This window comes from Leguminivora glycinivorella, chromosome 14, assembly GCF_023078275.1.
Source record: "Leguminivora glycinivorella isolate SPB_JAAS2020 chromosome 14, LegGlyc_1.1, whole genome shotgun sequence".
NCBI lineage: Eukaryota > Metazoa > Arthropoda > Insecta > Lepidoptera > Tortricidae > Leguminivora > Leguminivora glycinivorella.
In genome coordinates, this window is record NC_062984.1 from 4,593,707 (window position 1) to 4,613,544 (window position 19,838).

Sequence of the window (19,838 nt, forward strand, 5' to 3'; positions counted from 1 at the left end):
TTACTTTTACTTGTCATATCATGCGTCACTTTCGCACTTACATACTTGAAAGAACGTGACAGTAGACAAATTATAGACAGCTGTCCATCTTAGCCCTGCAGAACAAGATAGTACGTGCATGTTTACTTCATAGTGCGTTTTTGATGGACTCAAACACAACCAGAAACCCCAAAAATTGTCGGTTATACTGCTTGTAGACCTGAAGTAGGGCTACCGGCTAAAAAAACGAACGTCCTAAAATACGCAGTCACGCCAGTCACCTGCCAAATAATAGGCGCATGTGTTAATCTTACAACGCAGATTTTAATATTCCATCGCAAATTGAGTTTGGTTACGAACATTACGAAACGGTCAAGTCATTATGTTTCATTTAACTACCCCTCGGTATGCGTTAATTGTTTTTACACGGCTCCAATCAAAACGAGAAAGTTCCATCAAAAACTCTAACCTAAAACACATCACCATGTTAATGTTTATAACAACGGCGTTTAATGGGTTTAGACAGATCGCTGACACATTGAGGGCCATTAAATGGGACGTAAATAGGGATGTACTAGTCGCCGACTAGTCGGGAAAGCCGACTATCCGGCCAGAATTGTCGGCGATTAGTCGGCACTTAGGTACTGAGTGATATAAAAACAGTATAACAACATAAATTAACAGCTGGTATTATGTACCTAAATATTATTCATGCCTTTGTTAGCCAAAAAAAATATGTAATCATCACAAAAAATAAATGTCCTACCTAAGAATCTCGGTTTCATAGGCAGGATCACTAAATAAGTCCACGTACCCACTAAGCCAAACCGGTTGTTAAAATTCGAAAATTGATTGTATATATATTCTCATAGACCTTGGAGCCTGTAAAAAATAATGAAAAAAACGAACGAAGGACCAAAAATAACATTCAAAAATTCTGATGAATTTAGCCGAAAATTGTGTTTTAGCCGAATAGCCCACTAGCTGGCCGACTAGTCGGTAGTCGGCCTAGTGGGCCAAATCAATAGTCGGTACATCCCTAGACATAAACCTTGAACGATCCCATATTGCTGCACCACCAAACATAGGTATCTACCGTATCTACATTTGAAAATCTATTCAACTATGCAACTTGTCTGTAAGACAACAAGGTATATTACTGAATGACTTCTTAAAAGTAGATATGACGTTCTAAGCATGTCGCGTGCATAGCATAGCGTGGTAGCATATGGTGTCCGTACTGTGTGAAGTCTGATTGTGTTCACAGTATTAATAGTGTTATTCTTATTACTTTGATTGTTCCAACGTGCATCGGATATATGTCAACGGACTGTTTGTTGTTCTTGTGTTAATCAAATAATTTTTAAAGTAGATTTTTCGTCAAGAGTTAAATTTCAGTAAGAGCACATACAGAACCAGGTCAGTTTAAAATTTTAAATGCTGCATAAAGGGCTCGGAATAAAGATCTTTCTCTTGCATATTTCATTATTGCCCGTCATCTCACCGTTCAGTTGCGTTGGTTTCATATCAGCTCTTTCACAGTCCAATTCACCTTCGATAGTGGATCATGAAGCATTTGTCCGGATTTGGATTCAGTTCAGTAGTCGCACACTATAGGCCTCATTAGATGTCTCAAAATCACTCAAAAGGCAATGGAGGTGGGATCTTGAATAGCAACAGGCTACTCAAAAGGTAAAGGTACGAAACCAACAACTGGTAAATTGCGCAAGAAACTACCTACTAGACGCGTGTTGCTGGATCTTGTGGATCTCCTTTTATTTCTTTTTTTATTATAAACTGGCCAGTAATTGACCTTAGTCGCACCTGATGGAAAGTGACGACAAGGCCGAGGTTGTAGCTCACTGGTTCAGTAATAGCCTATTCACTCTTGACTTGAATACACCCAGATTGTATTCGCCCGGGAATACAGATGAGGGGAGCATGTTCCATTCCTTAACAGTTCGCATTAGGAAAGAAGAGGCAAACCTCTTCGTGCGAATGAAAGGCAGGTCGACAACGTAAGGGTGAAACCGCTCCCCACGCCTGGTTTTCCGGTGATGGAACGGGGAAGGAGGAACCAGGTCATGCAGTTCCCGTGCACACTCTCCAGAATGTATCTTGAGAGAGGCCTTTGTCCAGCAGTGGCTGATAATGATGACGAAAATAATAGTACAGTCGGATATACAGTTAAAGATATTACCTTTAGAGCGGTGATGCTCCTGGGAGGACGCTGCTTCCTGTCGCAGCATCTTGTCAGCAGGTAGATGAGCAGTATCGTCAGGGTGAGGATCAGCCAGGCTCCGGGGATGGAGCCGAGGATACCCAGACTCTGGAAACGAGAAAAACAATCATTAAATTTTTGATCACTAGATCTTTAAATTGTGAATAAGGCGAAAGTTTACGACTTCAGGGAAGCATTCCTTTCATAGTGTGTAGGTATATGTTTAGCACGCTTTGTACAAGGGTGCAGTTAATACAGTTGTCTGTTATGGCAAAAGTGTTCAAATCGTCCATTTGCAAGATAAGAATGATTTAACAAGATACATGGCCACTTTGGCCGCCATTGACTGTACCTCTACAAACAGTATTTAGAATGAAAGAATCATTCATACTAATCCATACTAATATTATAAATGGGAAAGTGTGTGCGTCTGTTTGTTTGTCCGTCTTTCACGGCAAATCGGAGCGACGAATTGACGTGATTTTTTAAGTGGAGATAGTTGAAGGGATGGAGAGTGACATAGGCTACTTTTTGTCTCTTCATAACGCGTGCGAAGCCGCGACTGCCGCGAGCAAAAGCTAGTACTATATATTGCTTACTAAAAGAGTATTTTCCTTTCTATTACGCCCTCTACTTTCAAGAAAACAATATTTATAAAACAAAATGGTACTCAAATCGTAACTGCACAATGACACGAAGAGAGTGGCAGAATAAGCACTTGTCCCTACAAATTGAAAGAACATAAGCAATCAATAACACCTTTGAGTGTTATGGCACAGCGCACTTGACACCATCACACCGATCCACTTGACATCGTGCACTTGTCGTATAAGACGATCCGACATAGGGTTTGCTCCCGGGAAATACCGGTACCGAAAGTACCGGGAATTCCCGGGATTTTTGGCCAAGCAAAGAACCGGGAAATCAACTTGAGAAATCCCGGTACTTTCGGTACTTTCGGGAAATATTTTTTAGTGACATTTTGTGCTACAAAATTTATTTATTTCTGTTTATATTATTTAAACAGTTAAAAAATAGACGTAGATACAGTAACTCGCTCTTAATCTCTATTTAATAGCGTATGGCAGTTGCAACCTGGCAGCTGTAGCCACCGCGATACCCTAGCTAGCCCCACTAGCCAGTTCAGTAGTCGAGTTTTGTATTTTTGTTGAAGGTTTGTTATATTAATTTGTGTATTTATTTTTCCTCTCTCAATCTCATAAATCTCATTTGACTCATTTCTCTGCATGTTATAAACCTGTGTACGATAGACTCAAAAACTACATACATACATTCATACAATCACGCCTGTATCCCATAAAGGGGTAGGCAGAGCACATGAAAGTATTAAAGCTTCAATGCCACTCTTGGCAAATAAGGGGTTGACAGAAATCGAAACTGTGACATTGCAGTGCTGGCAACCTGCAGCCTCTCGCCTACGCCACAATTTAACCCATATCCCACAGTCGCCTCAACTCAAAAACTACTAAACGTATATTTATGTGTTTTTCACCCATTTATTTATTTATTTATTACCTATGTATGAATAGAGTGATTCTTGAGGAGTGTTTAAGGTTTTCTTATTATAAATTGATTATTAAAATATGACTGTGTGTATAATTGTATATATGTGCTAAAAGTCGGTAAAAATCACGCTTCAATTGAAACCCTGCCTGTACGTACCGATCGACTTATAACAAAATAATGTATGGTGGAATTGTCGCTCTGACACATAAATGTAGGTCTAGAAAAAAAGTCGGCAATGGCTTATGTCTAACTTTTAATGATAACTGCTAAAAATAAACATGCTTAACTTTTAAAAAATGTTTACATATATTGTGATATTACGGTTAACCACCAAAAAATTCCAGAAAATTACTAATTTTCTCGAGAACGATCCCTCTGACTAGCAAAAAAATAGTGCACCATCTCAAATGTTTTGTTTCCCTTAGTTTACATTCTTTGATTTAAATTACATGTTTGGGGAATTTTGTGAGGTTTTACTGCCGGTCTATAATCAATTATTATATTTCTTTAATAGTATTTGTCTTATTTCTTTTACTAAGCGATTAAACATCTCCCATCAGTAATGGCAGATCACTTAATCGGAGCAATGTATTGCAACGGTAACCATTGGTGCCTATGGTTGCCAGATAGTCGGGTTTAGGCGGAATTCTTCACGATTTTTTGTTGTTGTTGCACGGTATAATCTCACTATGAAAATGACTATGAAATAAAAAAAGGCACATAAAATAATACGCCGAGCGAAGCCGGTGCGGTTTGGTTATGGTAATATATTTATAAAGGATGTAAAATGCAAAAAAATATGTTGTTTTATTTGAAAAAACGAAAAAATTAGACCAGTCCCGAAAGTACCGAAAATCCCGGGAAATCCCGGTTCCATATTACTTCGGTACCGAAAATCCCGGTTCTTTAAAACAGTACCGGTACTGCAATCCCTAATCCGACAGTGTGGGGATTGTTAGGTCTCATGAGTCCTTTTAAAAAAATATCGATTTATGTGTTATGGGATTTACACTTTACAGCCTGGCAAAAAAGAGCAGAAAATACTCGTAACACCTTTTTTTCCAAGTTTTCATTCGACAAATATATGTTTCTCAGTTGAGTTAATTCCACACTTGTAGTCTTCTTAGGTATGAGCTTATTGCAATTGGTTACTTAAAAACGTTGTTGACGAACTCTTTATCTACTTGATACTTCTCTACTAATGAAGATATCGATTAAGGTGTCGTTGACATCACACCTCACACTAATAAGCATCGCAATCTAACATTTCCAACCATGATATGCGAACAGAATTCAGCCCCTTTTTTTATTAGTTTAATGTCTAGAATTCACCCTCTTTACTCCCGTGGATGTCGTAGAAGGCGACTCTGGGATTTGTGTCTAAATGACGTGAGCGATGGGCTAGCAACCAGTTATATATCACTACGATATCAAAATTTCGGTTTCAACCCATTAATTGCTAAGAGTGGCACTGAAACTTGAGCAGTTTCATGTGATCTACTTATCCCTTTCAGTGTAGATATATCAGAACAGATAAACTACCGATGTAGACGATGCGCTCGATGCAGACGGGCTTGCAGCAGGTACTGGGAGTGGAACCAGAGAGTTGGGACCTGTGTCGTCACGTGTAGTTGACGCGGTGTAGTGCGACTATCATGTGGTACTCCACATGCACATGGGCGGTGTAGCCGGAGGCCTAACACTCACGCCGAGGTAGACGGGCGAGTCTGGCGCGGACGTGTCATTGACGCGGTGTAGCGTGACGTGGAATCCGAGCGGCATAGCCGGAGGCCTAACACTCACCTCGAGGTAGACGGGCGAGTCTGGCGCGAAGGTGTCATTGACGCGGTGTAGCGTGACGTTGATGTGGGGGAGGGCGTGGAGCAGCCGCGAGAGCCGCGGGGGGGTGTACTCGTCGGAGACGCCCGAGCCGCCCATGGTGGCAGTGTCACACCTGGAAGTAAAAAAAAAATCTTTCTAGGACAAACTTGCAGGGCTTTTCCTATGGACTACCTATTAGCAGCTATTAGTGACCCTTGCTTTTTTCCTTGCTACAACGCCAAGAGGGACATGGCAGCCTTTAAGATTGACTATCAAAGGTGAAAAAGCTTGCCGAGAAGCGGACGGAGTAGCGTACTCGTAAGTGCATTGTTCGTCGATGAGACCTGGTTTGCGGCACTTGCTGCGATATGACGACCACAACGAATTTAACTTCTTTCACTTTGTTGTCTTCATAGTTATCTTCCTCAAATTGTCTCTTCATAAAAACACGTAAGTAAAATCTTCTATACTGAAATTATTTTAAACTAAGCTATTTCTATGTACATTGAACAAACTCAGATCATCTACTTATTATACATAATTTACATAATCAATATAAAACTGCTACTTACTTACTTAACTAAAAAAAACTAAAATCTTCGAATCGTCTATCATAGGGTAAAGGTACTAAAATTAACTTGTTTTTACCACAAAGTCGCGTCCTTTGCCCAGTTTATTTTTAATTGTCACCGCGTCGAGAAAGTGGGGCAATGTGTCTATGTCGCTGTCAAGAGATCGAAGTGATCTCGACGACGTGCCAATCGCTTTCATGTGTGTGTGTGTGTTGGTACAAACAGCGGATTAGTGAGGTATGCAGGCCTTTAGAAGGGGACAATAGGGTTGGCGACTTTCATAGATGGCGTCATAACTTGCCCATGCCCATATCTCAAGTAATTTTCTATGAGATTTGGCTTAAAGGGCTGGGATTTCTACATGGCTAGATTAGCTAGTTCCTGGATGGATGGAGGATAAATTTCGAAGAGGAAAGAAAACTTTAAGATAACGTCTCGGATTGACAGGGCCAGTAAGAGCGGTTTCGCACTACGACCGATCCGAATCCAATCCCCGTGAAAACCCTTGAAACTCCGATCAACGTCATTCAATTTATTTCCGTCATTCTTCGGATCTAGTGCGAAGCGCTGGTGGCCTAGCGGTAAGAGCGTGCGACTTTCGATCCGGAGGTCGCTGGTTCGAACCCGGCTCGTACCAATGAGATTTCCTGAACTTGTGTGCGAAATGACATTTGATATTTGCCAGTCGCTTTACGGTGAAGGAAAACATCGTGAGGAAACCGGACTAATTCCAATAAGGCCTAGTTACCCTTCGGGTTAGAAGGTCAGATGGCAGTCGCTTTCGTAAAAACTAGTACCTACGCCAAATCTTGGGATTACCTGTCAAAGCGGACCCCAGGCTCCCATGAGCCATTGCAAAAATACCGGAATAACGCAAGGAGGATGATGATGATTCTTCGGATCTAGTGCGTAAATTACCATTGAAATTCTACGGCTACTAAGGACCATATTTTCACAGGTTTCGATTGGTTTCGGATAGGACGAAGTCCGAAACCGCTCCAACACTGAAGCCATCCGACTGAAGTATTTGGGTATACTTCAATCGACATTAAGCATAATGTTTTTAATAAGTAATATAAACAATAAACATTCATATAATGTCAAGCCAATTATTTATAACCTTTAGTAACATTCCATCCTTCCATCTGACCTCAACGTCTCGGCGTGTAAATAAACTCTTTAAAATAACAAACGCACGTGGCTGTAGGGCCTCTTACAATTGAAACGTTTTGTCAATGAATTTGGCCTCTAACCCTTGACACAACCAATTGATCTGACAGTTTATGTTTATGACATAGCAGAAGCGCTGGTAGCCTAGCGGTAAGAGCGTACGACTTTCAATCCGGAGGTCGCGGGTTCGAACCCCGGCACGTACCAATGAGTTTCTCGGAACTTGTGTGCGAAATGTCGTTTGATATTTGCCAGTCGCTTTTCGGTAAAGGAAAACATCGTGAGGAAACCGGACTACTACCAATAAGGCCTAGTTACCCCTCGGGTTGGAAGGTCAGATGGCAGTCGCTTTCGTAAAGTAGTGTTTACGCCAAAACTTGGGATTAGTTGTCAAAGCGGACCGCAGGCTCTCATGAGCCATGGCAAATGCCGGGATAACGCAAGGCAGTGATATTTAAAACACGGGTCGCTTATATAAAGTTGGGTAATATTGTTTAACATTTCATAATGGAAGCGCGAGTGCCAAGTTCAAAAATTAGGGCGGACGGGCCGATAAGATTGCTAAACAAACAATATTGGCACTGGCTAAATGATTAACAATAAAAAGGGGATGAGTTTTACATTGAAATACTACTTTACTTTTATAAAAGCATAACTATTAACTTTAAAAGCAAATAAATATTATATACTTAATTACAACTTCGACAATAGGATATTTTGACCAACCGAAATGGCCCATTCCAGTGAAAGAACATAAGACACAGAGAGAAAGGAACTACGAAAGATGTAAAGCTTGACAAGAAATATACGATCTCACGTCATATTGCGGAATTTTATTAGAACTACTTTACTAGAACTTTTTCATAGGCAATTATTTATAGATATTTTCGGTATATAATTTCATCTCTTTACAATATTTCTCATTCAATCAATTATGTGTTATCGTGATCTGATCCGGTTCCGGCAGAATATCAGTGCTGCTGCCTCAGGGCGTAGCGTAATACTGAGCCGTAACCCTTTTGTCTTGTTGCGACGCGCACAGTATCATAGTACGCTATGGTTAAAATCTGTGTAATTTCCTGTTTTCCAATTTGCTTATTATGTATTCTAATTCTTTTTTGTAACTTATTTCTTTTGTGTATTGTGACAAACAAATAAACGTATATCTATCTATCTATCTATCTAACTATTTTCTTCGTACTAAACTGAATTGTCACCCCATACATCTGAATAACAGCGCCCTCTGGACAATAGTCATAATATATTTCTGGTCAGACTTTGTATTAAGTAATTTCATCGCCCTGGGAGTTATCACATTGCCGGGTCTCCTAATACTGCAGACAGCAGTTTACGTGCGGGAGAACCTGGATGAATATCCCAGGCGTGGTGAAAAAAGCGATCGCGTTACACGCTACGGACATAAATTAGCGGCAGTGCCACGTACTTTGGCCAAGGCAGCCAAATCTATACATGTCATGGGCCCCGCTGTATACAACAATTTACCAGCATCTATAACTGATGCACCTTCTCTTGTTAGTTTCAAAGTGAAACTCAAAAATTGGCTCATCGAGCGGCCGTTTTATAATGTCGAGGAATACATTAACTCGAAATATGAATGAATAATATGAAAGCTAATTAATAAAATAAATTAATGTATATATAAATTTACAAATTTTCTGTGATTGTAATTATAATATGTAAGCTTGACCTGTAATTGATATTATTAATAAATATGAGTATGAGTATGAGTAATAGATAATTAATCCACTTGACTTTGATGGATAAAGATTGTTACAGATAGTGTGGTTTGTTTTACTAATAATTGATTACAGAAATGAACATAAAGTTCCCAATAAACCGACTCTTCATACAATTAATGCCATTTTTAAAACGTTTTATAAACTCATAGTCATACTGCTTAGCTCAATATAATACTTCCCCAAATTATGACGATTAAAAATGTTTGTGTATACCGTCTATACCGTAATTAAATTTGGTGTTAATGGGCGAACGGGCGCCGTTAGCTATCAATTAAGATGGGAGATAAGACAGGTAACGTTCGCGCTTCATTAACCAAACTAACTGCGTTATGTTTCAGATATGTGCGCTTTTTTATGGAATGTTATTCCGCCGCCTTTAGTGTATAGGACGCGCGAGTATCAAAAGGAACAGCAAAACAAAGCTTAATAGCAAGCAATTTTGACTATTTGATTGAAAAATACTATATTTTCGACACTAGAAAAAAAATTAAAATGTTAGCGTGAATTTTAATCATAATATGAAAAAAACAAATCGCGCCTTTTCTAGTGACATATTTGTTTATATACATATACATACCAACAGACATCCCTTTTGGTTATATTCTTCAGTATTAGTTTGATTTTTTTATATTTTTAGGGTTCCGTACCAAAAAGGTACAAAATAAACCCTTATGGTGCGACTCTGTCCGTCTGTCACATTTCTAAATATCTCGAGAACTACTCGTGCTATCGACTTGAGGAATACTCTTGAACATTGTTAACCTCTACAAAATGAACGCATTTGTGACCACAAGCTATGTTTAAAGTCTTTCACGCTCAAAAGGGTCCCATTATTACCAAGATTATCGCCATACAAAAACTCTTTTCTCCGAACTACACATGAAATTAGCATGCTGGCGTGAACATCCCATCTGGTGGCCACCGCGTGGCACCCACGTGTCTTACAACTGTCATGTCTCTCTCACTCGTACTGTTTAGAAAGGGATGGCTTATCTGATACAACTGTTATGGTTCTTTTTCGTACTATAGTGTTTAGAAAGGGATAAACAATTTGTCGCGTGACAAGAAGTGGTCCTGACCCTTTTGTGGATTTGTTCTGTTATTTTTAGACTCCATCATGACTCCATATTAATGACAAACCAAGAACAGAACTGGCATTCAGTACCAAATTAGAACTCAATTAAGGTTTGCGAAATGTTGAAATTCGTATTGGTACAAAGAGGATCAAGTATTACAGAGAGTTACTGTCAAAGTAAAATATGTAATCATAAAGAATAGACTGCCATCTCTCGACACAAGCTTAAAACTTTTAAACCTCAGTTTTGACAATTTGGCCCATATTCTCAGCATGATATGTGTTAAAATGACAAATATTAATATTAGCGCCATCTAGCCGAGCGTCCCCCAAAGGTGTAACGCCATCTAGGCCACCGTACCTTTTTCTATGTGGTCCTGAGGTACGTTTTTTTGTTAGAGTTACATATGTCTTTGATATATGGATAAGTGATAAAATTGCAAGCAATATAGGCCTGCAGGGTTCTCTCGTTTGGCGAATCTGAAGATTCTCTAATCAATTGACCAAGGACGACTTAGACAAAATAAAGGCAAAGACCAAATTAAAACAACACTAATAAGAACTTACCAGAAGAAGCAAGAAGTGCTCGTCTACGACAACATGGCAGCCAGTCACGCCCTCACTGAGGACATCTGTGGACAACAAAAAGTTTAAGATTAATAAAATATTCCCTTTTTTGCAAGATATATTTATATAATACAATTTTATATCTACATAATTTAAAGCCTCCGCCACATAGCGTTTTGATAGCGTAGCGTTAGCGGAGAGTTAGGCGCGCATTCCGCTCGCAATCCGCGCTCGTTAGTTCCCGCCGGCGTCCGCTGGGCGCAACGCCAGCGTTCGTCCGGCGCACCGCCACCGCTATCATTCCGCTCCGCTAACGCTCCGCCTACGCTCTCAAAACGCGCATGTGTGGCCGAGCTTTAAAATTGTTTTCATACATAATGATTTAATAGGTGTGTGTGTATCTGTTATAATAAGAATGTAGTAAAGGTTGTGATAGACGTTCACTCATTAAATTTAAATATTTTTCGAATAACTCCATAACAGTAAAAGTTAAGACTTTAGTTTCATAGAGAAATTACTTGTATTAGACCTAAAGAACCTTCCATTCAAGTCAATGGAAAAAAATAAAAATAGGTTGTAGAAACTCAAGTAAGTCTAGAACTTCGACAAATCTTTTTTTTTTCCTGCTTTGGCTTTTACTCCCTGCCAATTTTCACAGGGTGAATTTGCCAATGTCAGTGTTGGCTTGGTGTTACCGTAGCGTTGACTTTCACACGTGAGGAGAATGTTCGGTATCGACAAATCTTCCACAAGTGTTTCACCTTGTCAAGTGTTCCCAGTATACCCCTAAATTATCACTCTTCTGTTAAACAGCTACCATTCACCAAACTTGTCTTATACCGTAAATGGGGTAATAACAACGCCGGCTCCCTTAATGGTAATTACCACAACTAATTGGCTAATTATGGAACGCTTTTGTATCGACGTGATGACAGAGAATAAATAGATCATCGTCATCGCACAAAAACTTAATCAATGATAATCTCGTTGATGTGACACTGTACTTCATTTTTAGGGTTCCGTAGTCAACTAGGAACCCTTATAGTTTCGCCATGTCTGTCTGTCCGTCCGTCCGTCCGTCCGTCCGCGGATAATCTCAGTAACCGTTAGCACTAGAAAGCTGAAATTTGGTACCAATATGTATATCAATCACGCCAACAAAGTGCAAAAATAAAAAATGGAAAAAAATGATTTATTAGGGTACCCCCCCCTACATGTAAAGAGGGGGCTGATATTTTTTTTCATTCCAACCCACAGACCAACCCCTATAGACATCCATTACAAGACGACTCGCGGTCGCCAGCCTTCCTAGTATTTGCACTGATATAAGCGCGGGCGCTCGCCGTGCCCGATCAGTATCGACCAAGTAACAGACCCGAAAGCAGCGCGTGTTTTTCGCACTAAAAAATTGGAAAAGGGTATTTTGATGCCTTAAAGATGTCCACCTGTAGTGTGAAATGGTGTGGAAAGGTAACAAGAAGCTCAAATTTAAAAACAGACGGCATTACATTCCACAAATAAGTCATATTTATAATTTATTCAGAGCCGGCATAGGTCAACTTACATTGGCCACTTACGCGTCAGTAGAGGGACAGTCATACTTCTGTCCCTTTTCATCTGGCGCGACTGCCCGCCGTCCTTGAAACGGCCAATCACAGCGCGCTTAACACATTCCCCGCCCGCTCCTCGCACCCCAAACACTGGTGACTCGTATCGCGAACAAAATATACAAGATTTCTACTCTATAGGAGGTTCTCTGTGTTCCAACCCCAACGTGTGATATATTGTTGGATAGGTATTAAAAAATGAATAAGGGTTTACTAAGATCGTTTTTTGATAGTATTAATATTTTCGGAAATAATCGCTCCTGAAGGAAAAAAAAAGTGCGTCCCCCCCCTCTAACTTTTGAACCATATGTTTAAAAAATATGAAAAAAATCACAAAAGTAGAACTTTATAAATACTTTCTAGGAAAATTGTTTTGAACTTGATAGGTTCAGTAGTTTTTGAGAAAAATACGGAAAACTACGGAACCCTACACTGAGCGTGGCCCGACACGCTCTTGGCCGGTTTTTTTTAGCATTAGAGAGAACGTAAAAGTAATGGAACATAAATAAATAAATAATCACTCCAATTTTGCTTAGCAAATGATCAAATAGCACTGAAGACCGAAGACCGCAGCCAAATAGCACTAGACCCTACTCATAGTGTTGTGTTCCTGCCGGTGAGTAAGGCTGCCAGAGCTCAACGAGGGTGCGGTGTGCTGATGACGGGAGGACTTACGGAACTAACTTGTTCCGTCTATTGTCCTTTGAGTCGTCGGCAACCCGAACCCTCCTTAGAACTTGTACACAGGCAAAAGGGAATGTACAAGTTTCTAATGGGGTGGCAACGCGCATGTGACACTGTTTGAGTTGCAGGCGTCCATAGGTTACGGTGACCGCTTTACATCAGGCGGGCCGTATGCTTGTTTGCCACCAACGTAGTATAAAAAAAATGATGTGGTTGATGTACCTACGGGTGCAATTAAAAAAAACTCTAAAAATAGCTAATATTGCCCTGTTATGTTCTCGTTCTGGTTAAAATTGTAATGTAAGATAGGTTGACGACGAAACTAACTCTAATAAAAAAACGAGGTACCTATAGAGACACTATTACATAAGTAGAGCAAGCATACAACAAATAAAGTAATTAGCCTTGTTTGTCATATTTGCAAACCATAATGGCAGACTGACACTAGTTCGCAGCTGATAGTACAGCTGGAAAAGTGCATGGAGAAACTATGAATAAATTAATTGATAAATTCGCCATGAATTTTTGCAGCTGATAGTACATAGTACCTACATTACACGGTCATGTCAAAACTTCACAACTCCATGTTTACGATACACTTGGGAAGCGGGAATACGTAGCTCGTGTCGATTTAAAACAACAATTTATCACGTCACGTTTCAAAATTCCACTTTTCGGCACTTGTATCGTAACACGAAGAGACACGGACATTCAAATAAAACTAAATTGCATCTACATGTCCCCTTCTTAAGAATTTATTATTGTATTTCTGTTCATTATAATATTATCTTTGTTACCTAACTGAGCCTTAAGCTCCATTATTATACCTACCTTAGTAATAAGTACCCAAATGAAAAACCCTCCGAATGATTTAATGTACTGTATTTAGTAAGTGGTGAACGGTGTTGGTCACACATACTGTAAACACTATTATTATACTTTAAATAAGCCTGTTTTGTAGTGACTGTTTGTTTACCTAAATAAATTGAAAAAAAAAAAAGAATTCTTTTTGGCATAATCGATATTAGCATAATTTACCTTTCGCATAAACTATTATGGCACAGTATATATAGTTTGCGCATAATTTGTCTATGCATATTTTTGTTTGTCCGAATATATTTCGAGCATAATCAGTTAATCACACATGGAAATGTACAGTGAGCTGCAAAAGTCCATGGCGAATTTATGGACGTCATTTAAGAGCGTAACTTAGATTTTACGGCAGTAACTAGTTTCAAGCGACTGCATCTACAATGTACTTACATATCATTGTTAGTCCCAGCGTACTTGTACAAGTACAAACAATATTCGAGTTTTGAACTCTTTTGGGAATTGAAGAAAGTTCTGAATTCAAAATGTTAAAAAATTAAAATTTTGTAAAAACCCCCGACCGCGACATAGTAGACCGATTTTCATGAAACATCGCTAATAACACTCTCGACTAACTAAGCTTTCAGACAAAAAAAACCGGCCAAGTGCGAGTCGGACTCGCGCACCGAGGGTTCCGTACAAACCTGCAAGGTTTACAAAGTTCGTTCATTACGACAATCGAGTCATAATATATATTTTGTAATGTAACTAAAAATTTAAGGTTTTCGGAATTTTTCCTTTATGTGTGCTATAAAACGTTGCTTCATGCCAAATTTCAAGATTCTAGGTCGACTGGAAGTACCTTTTAGGTTTTGATTCCCTTGCGAGTACTTGCGAGTTTCAAAATATGCAGCTTAAATTGCTGTTTCTTTTGATTGCGTTGACATAGAAGTTTGATTTTGTTACAGCTTAAAGGTATTATAGACCTGAGTATTTGGTATGAATTTCAATTTAATACCTCTACGCGTTTATGAGGAAATGGGTAGTAAGGTTAAAATTATTAAAAAAAAATATATTATGTGATGTAACTAAAAATTTATGGTTTTCGTAATTTTTCCTTTATCTATGCTATAAGACGTTGCTTCGTACCAAATTTCAAGATTCTGAGTTCACGGGAAGCACCCTGTAGGTTTTGATTCCCTTGCAAGTGTCGAAAATTTGCGGCATAAACGGCTCTATCTTTTGATTGCGTTGGCTTAGAAGTTTGATTTTTTCACAGCTTCAAGGGACAGTAGACCTGAGTAATTGATATAAATTTCAGCTTCATACCTCCACGCGTTCCTGAGAAAAAGGGTCTTGACAGACGGACGGACGGACAGACGGACAACAAAGTGATCCTATAAGGGTTCCGTTTTTTCCTTTTGAGGTACGGAACCCTAAAAACTAAATCTAAATCGGTTCATCCGCTCGGCTCGGCAGCTACGATGCCATAGACAGACACACACAGACAGACACGTCAAACTTATAACACCCCTTCGTTTTTGCGTCGGGGGTTAAAAATTGGCCTGGGTCTTACGAGGATAGGTATTTGGGCATATTAACAGACTGATGGACATGTACCATTAATCCTCGTAGTCCTTCGGGTCCTTCCGACTCACGATCACTACATTGAAACCCCGCGGGTTACTCATACATCATTACACTTCCACAACCCCTAACATTGTTTATCTACATTATGTAGGAAGTATGACGAGGGTTCAAAACGGACTTACATTGACAAACAAACCTAACTAGATCCTTGTTTAAAAATATATGAAGTGAATATTTGGTTGGCAATTTTGAGCAGAGCTTGTGAAAGTTACAGAGAAATGTGAGAGAAAATTGTGTTATTATATAAATATACATTTGGAATAAACTTGTATAAAACCATTCAAATATTTTGAGTGTATTGTATAATGAAAGAACATAACTCGGCGTGTCAGATTTCCTCTTTGAAAAAAAAATCTAAAGGCAAGGATGGTACTGGTAGGTTGGTACTTGATTATGAGTGACGGATTGACAAAAAAGTTACTTAAATTATGCATTCTACATACCTATGAAATGTTATTTTAAAACAAGAACTGTTCGATAAAGTTTATTTCAGTTAGATAAATTGTTTACGAGTACGTATTAACAATAAAGAGTGCGTAAATAAAGCCTCCCACTCACGGTTCATCGCTCTAGCAACAATTGCGTTCCCGTTAACGGATGCATTGTGGGGAACTGACGGACGGAATATGGAACAGAGCACTTTCATTAGATTACTTGTTTAATACTATTGAGAATGGAATAAGTCACTTTAAGAGCAGTTTATTTCTCTTTTTTATTACAGTACAAAATCAGTTACATGGGGTTTGGTTTGTGGTTGCAAGAGGACACCACTCAGCATGTGCTCTGGCACCACAGTCTGGGTGCCACAGCGCTGGTCTTCCGTGGAGCCCTGGGTCGGGCGATAGTGCAATAGGTACAATAAGCTTGAAAACAATCGTAGATAATAGATAATCGCAAACAGAAGAATCAGTGGCACACTATACAAGAACAAGAATAGAACACATACTAATAATCTTATCATCAATCTTACAATCAATACACAATATTAATAATCTTATCTTTTTTTTAAGTAGCGTGGTCAGAGGTAACATACACTAAATATTTCGGCGCGGCGGCCGGGTGGTCTAGTGGTAATGACGTTAGCCGCGTAAGGCTATCCAGGCAAGTCTGCCTATTAACTGTGTATAATTTTCTGGTATTTAAAGCTCCGACGCTATAGCAATTTTGGCCCTAAATCCTCTCCAATAAATATCGGACTAGAACGGTCACTTAACAATCAACTTATTTCTGGTTTGAACATTAACACCGAGTACCCAAAAGTTAACAATTTGTATGCACCTGTCAAAAATTTGACATTTATATTCTTAGCAACAATATTAAATACATAAGGGTGACATTTTCATTTGTGAAAAACCCCCTTTTCAATAAATATTAAAAAATATGTAAATATAACATATGTTAAAGTTCGAAACATATGGAGAAGATATGCCACTAAGAGTCCTAAAACAGAGGTTAAGCAAACCACCTACAGTAGATAACGTTTTACGATAGTCAAATGAAAAATGTTTAACGCAATAGAAAGTATTTCTCCGTATCGACTTGATAACAAATCCAAGTGTATGACTCAATCCAGTAATCTCGTAATACCATAAAACCACTTCTATTTAAGTACTAACAACATTTAACTAACCTAAAGTGAACCGTATATCTTTAAGATAAAATTCAAGTATAGTCAGTAAATTGTGCCAATGTTGGTACGAGTACAAGCTTTCATTGCCAAGTGCATCGTTTGAAACGTTTCAAACACAGCGATATTAAAAGGTCGTATCAACCTATGTTTTTTAAAGGTTATACGTCTTTTTGATTTCAAAAAGAATAAGAGTGTTATTGCTAAAGCATATTGAACGCAGTAGTTTAGTTAGGTCATACTCATAATACTCAATAATAATGGATAGGATTCGAAAGATATTACTATAGATTTTTAACCACATCGTAACCTTTAAGAAGTTATTTCCAATAATTCGGAAATGAGAGGAACCGCAACGTCCGCAACCAAAATAGAGGATACGATACCGAAGCACGAATTCAAATTTGAGATTTTTAGGTCTTTATCGCCGTCGCGCTGACGGGGGTGGAACCCACAGAGAGGCCCTGTGTGCGTGCGCGCGGCGCACGCACACACCCGCGTCCGCGGCCGGCGCAAGTACTTACTCGCGCTCAAGCGCTCTCTATATTTGTCTAGTTTCGGACTTCTCATGCATAATGTTTTGGACTCCGTGAAGATATTAAGTGTACTGATTTGACTAAAATGCAAATTTGTAATGTTTTAAGGAATGGTAGAAACAATTCCTTATCTTATACATAATGTGATTATCTTAAAAGATGATTTCTTTTAAGATAGTCACATTGTTAGCGAAATAAAGTTATTCGGTATGTAAAAAGCTAAAACCTTTTCGATTTCAAAGAGAAGCCATATTATAGGAGTAGGTACGTACAATCAACCAATTAATCTGAATCCTAGGTCATAGGCCAATCTAGACCCTTTCACAGTAAAAGTAAAACTGACTTCTGTAGCAAATAAAGGACGGTGTCAATACGACAGGGTTCTAGAGTGGCCTAGGATTCTACATAGTTGGTTGACAGTATCTACCTACCAAAAATGTATGTGAATCTTATTCTTTTTTTTGCACATGTTTGACAGAAGTGACGTGACAGCGTAGGAAAATTTAACTAGGTAACAATTTGGTACCTATTATACTTACCAGATACCGGATTATGTTCCAAGGTAATTAGAACTTTTTAGCAGAATTCTAACAAAAAATCTGCCAAAGCATAAGGACCTTTTTCAGATGGAAAGCTACATATGCATCTTATATTTCTAATTTTCTAGGGTTGTGTATACATATTACCTACCTAGCATTAGAAATACAAAGCTTAGCACAGAACAAGACCAACCATAAAAATTTGCCAGCTAAATTTTAACCTAGGTATCGGTACTTAAACGTATTGATTGATATTTTTATTATTTAAAACTTATTTATACTTACATATCAGCATTTCTGTTACCATAGAATTAAAACGTATATAACACTCATTTCATCTACCAACTAAGGGCATCTGTAATCTACATACAAATAAGGCCCTGTTAAAAGTCTCGAAATGTTATGTACATTTTATAATTAGATTAGTGTAAATGGGTCAAAAAATTGGGTCCATGTGCAATTGTGCATTAAGTAGGTGCACTTTTCCCAAATTGCTGCATGTATGAAATAAGGCCCATCAGTAACTTAACAAAAAATAAGGTATTTACATACCGAATTAAGCGTAATTGTGTCGCTTAACTTCAAACCTGGATAAATCCATTCTGTTACAAGGTTAATATATATTTTTTATATATTCAATCTTAAAGCAGAATGGATTTAAGTACCCAAGTTTGAAACTAAGCGACACAATTGATAGTATGTATCTAGGAGATATTTTCTTTACAAAATCGTATTATTCAAGAGCGCTATGATAAACGCACGTCGAAATAAAGTAGAATTGACAATATTTACCGATGAGATTGTGCTCTGTGTGTAATGGTAAACATTAATAATATGAAACCACACGCGGACATCGCTTAAAAAACCTGACGACGTAAAGTAACAATAGAAAGTGCGAACGTGCATTCCGTAAGAACGCGCGCCACCCCTGAGTAGGCCGCGAACTCGCGGCCGCCAGGATGTACTTGTAGCGCGGCGATAGAATCACGGAGTGAGCCGCCCCTGCCAACATGCATACCAACCATAAAAATGCTTAACTAATTTGCCAGCTAAATTTAAACCTAGGCTATTTAAACGTACAGATACTTTATATACTTTTATTATTTAGATCTTATTTATACTTTTCGGCAAAGCATTTTTGTTACCGCAGAATTAAAACGTTGGTAATACTCATTTCATTTACCTACTAAGGGCATATGTAATGTTGCTTGTGCAAACAAGGCCCGGCTATTAAGTTTCGAAATGTTATGTACATTTTATAACTTGATAAGTGTAAATGGTTCAAAAATTTCGTGCAGTAAGTAAAAAAGTAAAAAGTAAGTATTATTAAACAGAAAAACTATGGGTCTTATTTGATGCAGGTATGAAATAAGGCCCATGCCGCCCATGTGTCCACATGTTCACAACCTTCGATACCCAAGAAGTAGCGTTGCGGAAAAAGAGATGGATCGGATATAATCTTCAAAGATGAGCTATCATCAGCGCCATTTGAGTGGTGGTCTCAGAGTGGAAGGCGACCCCGCAAATGCCCAGTACTTATGATACACAAGACACATAAACACAATACATTATAATATATATTGCCCCGTAGGACAGCAGGCTACCCCACACTACTTTAATTAAGTACCTAATTTTGTCCCTTTAAACTTAATATGAAATAAAGTCTGCATATCTTGACCACATTGACCTTGAC

At 38.6% G+C, this 19,838-nt stretch overlaps 1 protein-coding gene across 3 annotated transcripts in view; it reads right to left on the reverse strand.

The window, feature by feature from the left end:
• Window positions 1-19,838, reverse strand: part of LOC125233239 (protein tweety-like) — a 190,455-nt gene that overhangs the window by 15,341 nt on the left and 155,276 nt on the right. For all 3 annotated transcript variants that reach the window (XM_048139160.1, XM_048139159.1, XM_048139158.1), the window contains 3 exons: window positions 10,693-10,757; window positions 5,531-5,681; window positions 2,180-2,308 (listed from right to left, as the gene is read on the reverse strand). In XM_048139160.1, coding sequence (XP_047995117.1) covers window positions 2,180-2,308; window positions 5,531-5,665 — 264 coding nt within the window. In that variant the 5' untranslated portion in view covers window positions 5,666-5,681; window positions 10,693-10,757. The remainder of the gene's footprint in view (window positions 1-2,179; window positions 2,309-5,530; window positions 5,682-10,692; window positions 10,758-19,838) is intronic.